Source organism: Corvus kubaryi, unplaced genomic scaffold, assembly GCF_017639235.1.
Source record: "Corvus kubaryi isolate FWS band 111438036 unplaced genomic scaffold, C.kubaryi_AGA036_p1.0 70, whole genome shotgun sequence".
Lineage (NCBI taxonomy): Eukaryota > Metazoa > Chordata > Aves > Passeriformes > Corvidae > Corvus > Corvus kubaryi.
In genome coordinates, this window is record NW_024582058.1 from 2562781 (window position 1) to 2576529 (window position 13749).

At 45.3% G+C, this 13749-nt stretch overlaps 2 protein-coding genes across 4 annotated transcripts in view; one reads left to right on the forward strand and one right to left on the reverse strand.

The window, feature by feature from the left end:
* The window catches only part of PAK5 (p21 (RAC1) activated kinase 5), a 162736-nt gene that overhangs the window by 13464 nt on the left and 135523 nt on the right, over window positions 1-13749 (forward strand). The window lies entirely within an intron of this gene.
* Window positions 1-13749, reverse strand: part of LOC121674735 (D-beta-hydroxybutyrate dehydrogenase, mitochondrial-like) — a 44021-nt gene that overhangs the window by 8510 nt on the left and 21762 nt on the right. For 2 of the 3 annotated variants that reach the window (XM_042049307.1, XM_042049305.1), the window contains exon 1: window positions 5752-6144. The exons of the other annotated variant lie outside the window; for it this stretch is intronic. In XM_042049307.1, the coding sequence (XP_041905241.1) occupies window positions 5752-6085 (334 nt within the window). In that variant the 5' untranslated portion in view covers window positions 6086-6144. Of the gene's footprint in view, window positions 1-5751; window positions 6145-13749 lie in introns of those variants that run through there. 3 annotated transcript variants of the gene reach the window in all.

The window sequence follows — 13749 nt, forward strand, 5'->3', positions numbered from 1 at the left end:
ATCAATCACTATTCAGCAGCCTGTCACATAGCAATCCTTGACACTGGACCTCTCTTACAACTTTGGTTGCAAACAGACTGCTGCCCTAGTAATGCAGCAGCTTCCTCTGGACTCACTTCTTTTCCATGGCCCCAAATGTCAGCAGACAGAGGAGAGGAAATAGACTTAAAAATTGGCCATTGAATTGGGCATCCTAGACTTCCTTCTTCGCCCTGCCACTGCCCAATTATTTTGTGTCATTCCATCATTCTCTGGCTTTATTTCTCCATCTTAAAATGGAACCCAGCCCCATGGGACTTACCTCCCCATAAAATGCTTCCAGATCAATGGCTTAGAGAGCCTCTGTAGAAGCTAATTATCAATATTTTTGTACTTGCATGTGATGTGATCTGCAGGTGGGCTGAATGGCTGCACACCCCGTCTGTTTCTGTTCAAGGCTGGAGGTTTCTGTACTCTGTTAATTTTACATAGCCTAGCTAACACAACCCAAACTAAAGCCTGGCATCACTGCAAAAGCTGTTTCCTGATCTTTTCAGCTTCACCTTTTCTCATTAAAAAAAAGTAATTTTGCTTCTGCCACTGCACCCTGTGCAGCACAGCAAGAACACTTGCTCCACACACCCCTGATTCCATCAGGCCTTCAGAAATACAGCCATTAATCTTTAGACAATTGATTTTCTTCCTCTTTCTCTAAACCGTGAAACACAAAATTTAGCCATTTGCCTCATGTGCTTCAAAGCCTCCAGGTGGCTGCTGGTGAGGCCAGCCTGTGTGTATCAACAGAGCTCACAGAATAATGGCTCCTTCCTTCTGTGCAGTGCCCAAATCAAAAGCCAAGAGGAGAATAATTGGCCTGAGTCAAACTGAAACAGACTTTTTAAAGAGAAGATTAAGTTAAACATAAAAACACTTTGCACCCGGTCAGCTCAAAACACTTTATTTGCCCTCAAGCAAAACATACTGTTTCTTAGAACATTTTGGCATTCTCAAATGGGAAATGTTCTGATATTTTCCAGAATGTTTCCTGACACTTTGTTTAGTTGAATCAATTCACAAAATTCTACCCCAATAACAAACAGTTCATTATTCCCTTATGCTACTTTCTCAGAATATTTCCTGCCTTCTGAGAAACAACTTGCCCAGCTCTGTATTCAGGGTACTTGAATCTGCTTTGGTCTTTCTTTCCTGAAATGTTTGTGGTAAAAAAAAATGCCATCAATGTGCAGATAAAACATATTATAATTTTGCTTAGATAAATGCAGCTCAGGTAAACTAAGAAATACAGATGGAAATCCTGAAGAACAAGGCACAAGAATTGAACAGCTGAAGGAGAGTGATGCTGCATTTCCTCAGTGTCCATGCAGAGACACATTTGGAAAAAGCAGCTGATGTTTGGTGTGTCAGACTGTCAAAACAGAACTCAGTCCAAACACAGTTTATAAAGAGAGGTGTTAGACTATGCTACAGCAGGCAGGGAAAAAATAAACTGGAAAGCAGGACTGGATGTCACAGAGATTTTCACTGATCTGTGTTGGGAAAATGGATCCTGACGACAAAGATTAAAAGATACAGCCATGAATCTAAGAATCACTTTAGGAAACCTAACTTAAGATTAGTGAGGCTTTCTGGAGAACTGTAGCTCTCACATAAGCTCCCCAGTAATTTCTGCTTCACAATATTTTGACCAAAAGGCACGTATCCAAAGTCCTTATTTAGGCCCAAAAGATACCTGATATTTTTTCCAGAAACTCTTAAAATTCCTCTTCCTATTGAGGTCAATCCAGCTGAAGGTTTGCAAAACCTTTTGAAAGTCGGGTTGTTTCTGTGTTGGTGCCAACACTCAGGTCATATCTGAATTCTGCCACACTCTCTAAATTCCAACACACATTCTTGGGATCACTGATCTTTGGAGTTTCTCCTCTAAGCTTAAGCCCATGTGAAAATGACAGGCTCTTTCCTGACAGATTCCAGACCAATACTAAAGGAAACTAGCCAAAGGAAGAAAAGTGTGATTTACCTTATTCCTTTGGCTAGTTCCTTTGTATTTCCTTTGGGTGAAGAGAGGGAACAACCCAATCTGTCTGTGGCAATGCAAGGTGGTAGCTGGCCAGATGAGACTCCTGAGTTATATTTACATCCATTTATGAGTCACCATCCTTTGCTTGGAATATTACACTGAAATTGTCTTCACTGTAAGGATAATCTGTTTCCATAAGGAGTCTGGACTAAAATATTGTACCATGGGTGAATTCCATGAATAGAAAATCATAATTAAGTGTAAAAGAGTACTTAATAACATTTGAGTAGGAAGTGGGACTAAAACTAATATCCCTCCATTCCAGCTAGCTAATGTCACCCACTCACAACAGGCCAGAAAAGGAAGAGAAGTTCTGGTTTGAAACAGAAGAAAATCAGAAAAATTCTAAGGTTTGCTGTAGAGTCTAACAGAATTGCAAATCACTGCAATGCTCTGAAGTCCTGTTCTACTTCCTATTGGCTTTGGATTTCTACTCTTGCATAACAGAGAGAGAGAAGATAATGCAGAGCTTGGGCTACTTATGGTTACAGCATAAATTGAAGGTGTAGGGAGAACTGTATTTTATTCCTGATATTCTCATTTTATTCTCATATTTTACACATTTTTGTGTAAATTTTATACTGAATAGTCTACTTAAAGTAGAAAGTTTCTTTTAGTCTTTTGTAAGTCTACTTATCCTGGGCCCAGGAAAAAGGCAGATTAAGGTAACTTAAAAGACAGCATATCTGCTAGAAAGCCCTACTAGTCTGAGATGCACAGTCCATGGAAAGGATGATACTGTAATCATAAAAAATATTTAATCTTTACCAGGATTTACTCTGAACTATTTAAACACAGGCATGCAAAAACCAACCATCATTTAACTGCTTTCTCTTCATTTTGGTCCAGCTTCTGAGGTTTCATTTGGAATCCATGGCCTGTGCACACTTACCATTAGACTTGGGATTATTGAAGTGATTATTTTTGGAATGATACAGGAATGTTTTGGTGATCAGAATTTAGAAGTCCAGCACACCAATATGATGTATTTAAAATCTTTCATACCTGTGTGAAACTGATGATAGTTAAAATGGCAAAAAAGGAGGAAACAATCCCTAAGCAAGAACCTAGTGATTCTCAGGGATAGGTTCCTCTTCCCAGTTTCTATGGGGAATTGCTGAACAGAATTCTCCTGTTCCGAGGGAGGGAGAGGGAGAGACAGAGAGAGAACTGTCCCACAGTATTTACAAGCCAACAGTGACATAGAGAACACTGCCAGCAGCTGCTTACAAGATGGATGTTTTCACAGCATTTAAGCAAGGTAATGCGTGATCTGCTGTTACCTTTCAGCACAATCCACTGGATTCCTACACCAGCTTGAATTGTTTGTGCAAAAACCAAAAGCAGACTTTTTATCTGTCCAACGCTTATTTACAACAGTCTACTGAACTCACCACCCACTCTTTGCTGTCCTCATTACAAATGTCTGAGCAGTATTTGATTACCACTTTGGTCAGTCCTCTGCTGTAGGCCCTGGATGTTGCTGTCCATGATCCACCAGGGAAAATTTCCTAAGGTTTCATGCCTGAGGGTTCTTTAACTGGTGGGACATTGATGCACATGTTCCACTGCCTACCCTTTGGGTAGCAGGTAACATGTTCTGTGTAGTCACATACTTTTCTTATCTTTTAGGTACTTTCAGAACATAAAAGCAATTACAAATGGCTCAGAATTCTCTTTCCAAATGAAAAAGAATTTAATTAAAAACAATCTTTGGCCCTAATATGAAAAAATTACAATTCCTATCTTTAACAAATAAATTGGTTAATATGAGAGCTAACCTCCTGTTTAATCATAAAATTGGGAGTGTTTTTATAAAGGTAAAATACCAAAGAAAACAACATACTCTTTTCAGAGGTGCCAAGAATGAACACTCCCACCGAAGTCTTTTGCTTATAGCCTACATAAGTAGAGTACTGTCACAGTTTCTTTACAACTGAGATAAAAATATTTGTGCCCCTCTATTTTAGAAATTACAAAGAAGACTTGTAGTTTTAGTCCATTAACATCAGACACTAAAATAACTCCTTTGCTCCTTCTTATTTAATAAAAGGATGAATACTTGATAAATGCGAGTTTCCCCAAATGGCCTGTGTGCTACCTGGATCTATAAAACTACTTTTTCTTTTCTGCCCTTGCAGAATGCCCTCAAAATTCTGCAGCAGCAGAGCTGTCCAGCCATGGAAAAAGGTTTCATAAGATATGTGCTCTGTGTGTGCATGCCCAGCCCCATGTCCCAGGTGTGAGGGCCTGAGTGACAGCCTAGAACACCACTGTGCACTCGTTGTGTGCCTGCTGCATTTCACCCCAGCCGTGCTAAGTGTCTTCCCTGCCCCCTCCAGCAAGCCCTGGTGTCTGTATGAGCCTTGAATTGATCTGAAGGCACATCTGCAATCTGTGAGCAGCAAGGACAACCCACAACTTTAGTGCTGACTCTGGACTCCAGGGGCTACACAGCAGCATGAGCATGACCACTGCAGGACAGCATAAGCTGTCAGAATTACAGGATAAACCATGTGAAACCCAGTGTTTCCAGTGACCCGGTCCCCAAGGAGCCTTTAAGAGCTTCTGGGAGTCATTTGTGTTTGTTTGTAGGTTGAGGAAAAGCCTGAGAGGGAAAGGCTCTGCCTCTTAATAAGATAAGGTCAAGAGCAAGCATAAATACACATATTTAGTGAGCAGTGTCTAGGCTTTTTCTTCCTTCACTTCTCATTCCACCCCCTTCCCAATGAGCTAATGAGCTAAGCAGGCAGAGGCCTTGCATTTCATTTTTGCTCTGTGTGCCTCATTCTTCACTTTTATTCCCTGTGTGTGCAGGAAGTGTTTGTCTGTGATTTGGAGGGAATCTCACTTCTGAGCCTGAGAAAATGTGCTCTGCACCAAGTATCCCCGAATTACAGTGGCTAATTCTCACCCTGCAGTCCCAGTGGGAAAGGAGGTAACTGTGGCCCCATCACCTGCACCGTGTCACACGTGCTGAAGGGATAACTCAGGATTTAGGTTGTCTGCAATTATTCTGAAGCTAAGTCTCTCCATTCCCCTGGGTGCACGGTCCCTGTAGGGTGCATAATTGACAGGTTTCCCTTTCAGTAACCTCTCCAGGGACTAGATTGACAAACCTCAGGTGGTTCCAAGAAGCAGCTGCTTTGGTATGGCACGGCAGCTGCTCTGGCTGCATTTCTTGTACCTATTTCCTCTGTCACAAGTCATGCCCAGAAATGCATCACATCCCCATCCTTCCAATGCCTGCACAGTTGTTCTGCGCTTTCTCTGCCGTTTCCTCCTATTGGGTACCTGCAGAGGGGCTCCAGGGAAGCCCCACTCGGGGAGTTCTTCTCCCGGTGGAAAGATGAAGCTCCCCCGTGGCGCACTGAGCAGCTCACCCGCTTTCCACTGTCGGCACCTTCGGACGGGCCCCAGTCCGTGTACGTACGAAGGGATTTTTAATAAAATACTGTTGGTCATTACCAATAGCGGTAACTTCAATTAGCGCCCTCAGTGACGGTGCTCCCTATCCTCACGCTGTGACAGCCCAGCTGACCCTCTGAGGCAGATCCCTGCCAGCAGTTCCGGGCGAACCGAGCCGCCGTCCTGGCGACACCGTGTCCGCCGGTACCTCCCGCCGCCAGCAGCCGAGCCCCCCGCGGCCGCCCCGCCCGCCCCGCCGGCCTCACCTCGCTCGGGCAGGTGGCTGAGCACCAGCTCCTTGGCGGCGCGCACGTCGCGGGCGCGGGTCACGTCGAGCGGCAGGACGCGCAGGCGGCCGGCGCCGCCCGCCTCTCGCTGCAGCCGCCGCGCCCCGTCCCCGCCGGGGCACAGGCAGCCGGCGAACACGGTGAAGCCGAGGCGGTGGAGGCGGAGCGCCAGCATGTGCCCGAAGCCGCTGTCACAGCCCGTGATGAGCACGGCCCGCCCGGCCGGCTCCAGCCGCGCAGCCCCGCGCCGACACAGCCGCGCCAGGGGCAGCAGCAGCAGCAGAAGGAGCAGGAGAGGGGCCGCTGCCCACATCCTGCCCGCCCCGCCACAGCCGCGCCGTCTGGGAGAGAGGGAGGGAGTGATGGAGGAATGGAAGCTCGCGGGCAGCGCCCTCCCAGCCCGGCATCTCCTCCCCGCCTGCCCGGCATCCCCTCCCCAGAGCCGCGGCCGCCCGCAGGCACCACCCACGCCCCGCGGGCGTACGGGGAGCCCGGGATCGCGCTTCGCTCGGTCCCCGGCCCTTCCGAGCGGCGGCATCCCGGTGAAGCCCGGGGCTCGGTAGGGGTTTCTCCCCACTAGGGTCTCCCCCCACTTTTCGTTTCAGAAAGAAAGCGCAGGCTGTAAGCATCGTGCCGTGGTCAGCTGGAGCTGCCCCGGCGAAAGGGAGCTGGGTTATGCCGAGATCCAGTAGTATGTACAGTTCAACTTCGCTGCTCAGCTGAGTTTACACCGTCCCGCCGCTGCAGACTGGCCGCAGGGCACAAATGAAAGCAGCCATGAGCATTTCTAGGAGGGGATTTCTAAAACAGCTGCATTATTATGTTATAGTTGCTGTATCTTACATTATATATTACGTCGCAGTATTAAATTGATGTGGGTTTTTTATGGCCCAGGTCTATGACTGTTGTTATCTCAAGGGTGCCTACATTATCCCACGGTGAAGGAAAATGTCTGTTTCTTGTAGGTTAAAGTGACAGTTATACATTGCAGGAAAAAAGATCCCCAAGAGCTGCGATAATAGGAGAAACGTGATTAGGCAGTGTTTTCTCTGCCCTTTCTTTTATCTGAGCAACTCTCTGAGCAGCTATTGAAAGGGATACTGTGTCATATCTGCCTACTCTGAGTAAAATGAAATGATTGAAAGAACCAGATGCCTTTATTAATTGTGATTTAAAGTTGGCTTGTGAAGAATACAAAGGGGGCAGAGTCATTCATGGACGTATACAGAGCAGCAGAAGAAGCAGCAGGTCTTAACACACACAGGCAAATATTTGCCTGAAGTACATCCCTGTGGCTCTCCAGTCAGCCCTGTTCATATTTAGTGAACAACCTGTACCTGGTTGTGGCAGACGGGTTCCTGAACTGGTGCTGCCCTGCTGTCCAGGAGTCTCCAGAAATGATGTGGTCCCTGCAGTCAGCTATGTTTTGTGTTTGCTTGGGGATACTAACATAGGGTTTTTCATTACATCCTAAGGAGAAAGGGAATAATCATTGTTTAATTTGCTTTTCCAGGGAGCAAGGCATTCCTGTGTTTTTACTCTCATTGGCTGCACATCTGCCTAGGTTTACTTTAGCTTTAAGTTGTTCAATACTCTCCCTCTCTTCTGCACTGCTCAGCTCTCCACAGGCATTACATAATAGGACTCAAAACCTCAAGTGGCTTGGGAAAGGAGGTTATGCTTTGCTGCTGGGAGACAAAGTAGGGTATGGAATGGTAAACCCCAAAGAAGATACACAGATATTTGTCCTCAGTAGGATTTATTTGATCATGTTCCATCACACTGGGGGATGCTGCCTTTTTTTAGCCTTCAAAAGATCACTCAGTCTTCTGAAACTACATGAGTCACAAAGCTTTGTCTTGACATTAACAAAATAATTATGCAACCCTCAAAATCATGAGAGCTGATAACAGCCTGTCCTCCAGCCAGTTGCCCTGTCTGGTTCCCTCTGGCATAAAAAGACAGGGAGGGATTCCAAATCCTCCTCCTCCATACCTCCTACCCACCTCTCATCCATGTCTGCCAGTCTCTCCTCTCTCAGCTTTTATGGTCCATTAATAACACGAGGATCACAGGCGGTGACAAAATCATTCTCCTGAAGACTAAGAGGTGACCCAACTAACCTCTGAATTTTATGCTCTGTTCCAAAAAAACCTTCAAAAGATATTGAAAAGGTGGTACACAAATGTGACACACAGCCATCTGAGAACAGGAACAGTATGTTGTCAGAGCAACAGAGTCATTTAGGCTGAAAGTTATGGATTACACTGTGTCCTCCTTAGAAACAACTTCATGACAACCTCATCCAGGAAATGAGGCCACTTAGGTCTACAGTGCAGCCTATTTGCAGTGAAATTTATCTATTTGTTGGAATGCTTTTCCTCTGGTTTAAAGTATTCTGTTCCTAACTCAAATATGATAATGTGCATTTTGAATTTATGACTCAGCTTTTTCTAGTTTTTGAAGTCCTTCTCATCTTTAGAATTTATTTTAATTAAAAAATCATTAGTTTTTATGTCTATCTTAATCTGTTCTACCCCTTAGGCAATTCCAGCTAGTTGTGGTTCACCTGTAGCAAGTCTAAGCAAAGGCTTGGATCCTGAGGAAGTAGATGAGGAAATGGATGACGCTTAGAGACTGACACTTGTGGGGATCTGGACAATTCTGCTCCCACAATATGCCCAGGGATCTTCCACTCTTCCTGAGAGAATTTCTGGGAATAGCAACCTGTGCCGTTTATACTTCAAAGCTTAAAGCTTTGTTCTATGTCACCCAGTAAATTTCACAGTGTGAAATACCAAGTTGCTCTGGAAAGGCATCATAGTATCTTTTTTTGTTATTGTGTTGCCATGTTGTCCCTACCCTCAAAACACAAACTGCTTTTCTAAAGGACTGTCAGGTTTCTGTAAAGGACCAGGATAAAGGAGAACTGGGATGGGCTGTGCTCCTCCACAGCACCCCGGGACTTCCAGTTTGATTTCAGGGAAGACAGCTCTCCTTTAACCTAGTTCCTGAGCAGAGGATCAGTGGCTGTGAGTAGCAGAGCTTGCTGTGGGACATTTAAATAATATGCACAGATCTTTGTCCAGCATAGCTCCAGTAGAAATCAAGCTGCAAGGGAAGGGAGGAGGCAGTGTTGCTTTTCTCTGCTCTTAATCATCTTCTTACATTTTTCCCTATTCTTATATCTGCTCACCTCTTCTTATTTTACCCACTCTCTCGTTCCTGTTCCCTCAGCCCTCAGCCCTCTACCCCTCCTGGCAGTCTTATTGCGAACTGGAGCTGTCTCAAAATTTGCCATCTGCCATGCTCAGTGGTGCCCACTCTCAGCAGTGGGTAGGAGGAGTAATGATCTTTGATGTCTTTCTTACAGCCTCAACTCTCCAGCATCATGTGGAAGTCATTATTATTTTTGTGTTCTGAAGCAAAGATGAAACTCTGATGTCTTTTGACTGCGGAGCCATCCTTGGTTTCACATGAATCACTTTTGGCGCAGAGCGCCTCTTGGTCAAAGCTTCAGAAAAATGCCACGAATGTGACAAGAGTGCCTCCTAAAAGCTCCAAACAACCAAGAAAACAATAAATACAGACCTCTTTTTTAAACAATCTTATGCTTTTGGAGCTGTCATGATTTCCAGAGAGCAGGATAAGGATTTCTGACCCCTAGGAGCTGGCTATATCACACAATTCACCACGAATGCGACTTCTCTTTGCCATCCATTGTGTCTTGTCAGCTGAGACCCCCAACCATTAGTGTTCCTCTTGCTATTGTACAGTAAATAGCATAGCAGGCTGCTGGGACCTTTTGATACTGGTGAAAATTATGCTTATCCAACAGAAAAAAAATCATAAAACCAGCCCATCCAGAAGTTCAGCAAAATAAGTTCCTACTTCTAATGTTAACACACAAATGACACTGCTTGCTGCAACTATCCAAAAGCTGACATTGAATTTGCATCTTCAGGCATTTCAGGACTGGGAAAAGTAGCTTTCCAGGAAGAAAATCAAAATAGTGGGGGTTTGGTGCAGTTAATCAGCCAAAGACAGCCTGAATAGAAATGCTTGTAGTTTTTAGAGCTGGCAAGCTGTGCGTCCTACTTCGGGATTCAGCCGGAGAAGGCTCTGCCATGGTGTCAAAGGAAAGGAGCCAATGGGAGGCTGTCATTCCATGTAATTAGGCAGGAGCATGTGGGTTGTGCATGGGGAATATCAAGCCTTTGAAGCCTAAGCAGGATGTCTGGTTCTGTATAATGTGGTGAGCTGTATTAAAATCTTGCTGCATATTTTTAAAAACCCTGGACTCAGTTGACAAAACAGATTTAGGATACCACGTGTATTGCTCAGTGTGTCAAAAAAAGGGAGACATCTTCTATTTAAAAGGCAAGACAGGAATATCTCTACCCATGAAACATTTTCAACTATTTGTCACTGCATACAGTGTCCAGACTATTCCAGAGATTAAGTCTTCCATTTGTCAGAAGTTATTTTACTAAGTCCCTAGGATTAAGTCCTTTTTGGCAGTACTGGAGTACTGGAGTACTGGAGTACTGGAGTAGTAGCAAAGACAGAGAGAGAGATGGAAAGGAAATTCTCCTAGGAGCAGGAAAATTTGCCATCTTCTCTAACCTGGAGCGACTGATCCTTTTTCAACTGGAACACCCCTGGCTCAGGGACAGATGGTTCAGCTGAAGTATCCTCATGCACGGGCAGTGTGGCATGTGAAAGGACACCCTATACCTTCCAATTAACGCATTCCAGACACAAACAAAAAAATTAAACACTGTTGTATCTCATTTGTGACTTGCGAGACAAACGTGGGATGATTCTGACTTCCAAATGCTACTGCAAAATGATCCAAAGGAAATAAAAATGCTTGGACTGCTTCTCCACACAGACTAATACCCATCTCTATCATGGAAGGATTACCTCAACATAGCAAACTCAGAGCTTCAGCCGGAGGTGGAGGATAAGGATGAGGGGAGATCAAGTCTCCTTTTCTTCCTGGTGACCATGTTTGGAAAGTGCTGAAATCAAAATGGTCTCCTCCAACACATACTTTCACCTTAGATACACAGTGCAGACACAGATTCATCAGGTAAACTGTTTGAACCTGAGGATTACTGAAAAGGGGGCACAACATTAGGAAATCAGGATTTCTCTCCGGTTAAAAGTTAATTTTGTTTGAGAAACAGCATGTGTTTAAACACAGTGGCTCTTCCCAAAAGATGAAAAGCCCTTACACTGTCACATGTTGGGAAATTCCGGTGGTGTCAGAGTAGATACAAAATCAGTTCAATGATGATAAACTGATCCAGCATAAGCATTAGCCAATTTTAAAAGAAATTTACACAGGCCTTAAAAATCCCACTCCAAGTCTGCCCAGAATTAACTTTCAGGAATTCTGATTAATGCTGTAAAGTAAGTGCCTTAAAAAGCAGAGGACATATTCACATTGATTTGACTGCAGATTCTCACCATGCAAGAGATAAAAATGTGAAATCTGACTCATAAAAGGAGTTCCTACAGTGAATGAGGCAGCTTTTGAGTAAGAAGTGTGCCAATCTTGCTGTTTCTGACTAATATTCCACCGTGGCACCTATAGATTTGCCCGTTAGAGCTCTTATTTTTATGGAAAATCTATCCCACCAACCATGTTAGAAGCTGAACAATTCTATCATCTCTACACTTCTACAGCTTTCCCAAGCCAGGGACCCAAAGGGTTGCAGTTTCCTCGGATCATCAGAGCAGAATATTGACAGTAACGAGTTCTTTGCACTTGGGAGTTGCTGTTTCCAGGAAAACGCCCGTGCCAGACGATGCCCACGAGGTGGCAGCCTGTGCGGGAGAAACCTGCAGGAAAACAGGATGGCCCTGAAAACCTTCCACCTTCGCTGTGCAGGCAGAAGTGGCCTCTGCCCCGCAGCCCCGGGCAGCACCCTCTGCGCCGGGTTTAAGGATTCCGATAATGCCGAGTGTACGTGCCAGCCCTCACCTGCACCGCAGGATCCGATGGGCAGGAAGCGGGTGAGCCACACTGACAAGCAGGAAATACCGCAGAGAAACCAGGCAGGCTGGGATGATTTAGAGGAATAGCGGGAAAGTAACATCTCTGAAAACACAGTCTGGAGCGGGGTGCAATGAAAGAGACCTAGGAGGCAGATGGCCAAAAAATACTTCGTGCTGATGAGCAGCAAAAGAGCTCTGAGTTTGCAGTGCAGTAAATACACATGAGCACAGGAGGGTGCTGCTCTTTCTCTGACTTGGCATAAAGCAGCATCTTTTCTCTCCACTCTGTGGTGCCATCAGCTTACAGGCCTCAGAAGGGCTTGTGCTTGCTCATCCTGGACAGAGCCCGTGGTGATGCAGCTGCTGAATAACCCCAGATCGCTGCATATTTCTAGAGTAAGGTGACATTCATGTGAAGGGCAGATTGTGCTTTGAGGTGATGACCAGCACAGCCAGGAGTCTGCTTGAAAAGCACCAGGTCTGTCATCCTGCAGAACGCTGGTAACAGGGGAAGGTGTGGATAATTTTACTGTCATCCCTCTCTAGCTAAGGGTGTAAATCAGAGACTGGGTGGTTCACATTCCTATTGGCCTCGTGTTCAAGGAGAGCCCAGAAGGTGGCACATCATTTGCTAGTTGGTCCAGGCTGCAGGAGCCAAGGCACCAATTTCTAGTGGAACTAGCTCTGTGGAAATCACTGTGCAATTTTGTACTATCATTTGCCTCTCCTTAGCAGTGTATCAGCTGGTAGTGAGGGCACAAGGATGGGTAAGGAAGTGCAGGAGAAGTGGTCCAAGAGAACAGATCAAATCAGAGACAAATGTGACAGAGAAGCCTGGTTTCCTTATTGACAAGTCTGAGTTGTCCTGTGTGCAGACCCTGTTGCCCCTCAAAAAAAAAAAAAAAAAAAAAGGTAAAAGCCCACAGGATGGAAATATGTGAAGTTTTGCATTTTCTTAAATAGAAGTCAAATAGAATTTTTTAAAGTAGAAGTTAAAAGTCAACTCCATTGTAGAGCTGGAGGGGTGCAAGAGGAGCCATATCATAGACAGCAGAGAGTAGGAGAAACAGAGATACTGAAATTTGCTGCTAAGCTCACTGATGCAATTTGAGACCCACAGAGGGTGACTCAAGAGCCAGCAGCTACCACTCACCCACCTGCATCTGGTTCCAAACCTCACCTACATTATGCAAAAGGAATTAATCAATAGGTCTGGTTTCCTCCTGGAAAGCCCACAGAAAAGAAAGCTTGGTTTCTCTGACACAGTTGAATTTCCAGCTGAGAGAAGCACGGTCCAGCCTGACATCTCTGACCGGCTGCAGGGGGTTACCTCCTTGGCCCTTCACTGGGACAGCACAGACCGCCAGTTTCTGGGTTCAAAGGGGGACTACATGGCTGGCAGGACCAGCTCTTTGAGGATAACAGGATGGAAATGTTATTGTTTAGGGCAGTTTCTAAGCCCTTTTCCCTGCCTCCTCATATAGTCCTACTTTTATGAGAACATACAGGACCCATTTTTGGGAAGCTGGTGTTTTCCTATACCCCTGAGGTGAGCAGTTTCCCTGACTGGATTTTTGCCTCCCCTAACAGTTGCATCACTGGTGAGAAATTGCAATTGCACCATTACAGGAATATGGGGGCTCGCTTTTCCAGCCCAGGCAGTGCACAGATCGTTTGGACTGGCACCTTCCCAAGCATAATGTTCTGAAATGTCACTCTGCTCCTGGGTGAAGCTTGGCTTCTTCCCAGCTTGTCTTCTCCTTTGGTTTGCAGCATCCGTGCATCTTGCCCTCATTTCTTGGCATGCAGATGCCCAAAGGTGTAGAAGACAGTGCTCTTGTTAATGCTGGGAAAGTGATAATAGATGTGTTTTAAATCCTGAAGGGATTTTGCCAGGGTACTTCCTGCCATTGTGCAAATACCCACTTTTTGAATGGACCCCCAAATGTAAGGGAGATGCTTTGCAGCAGC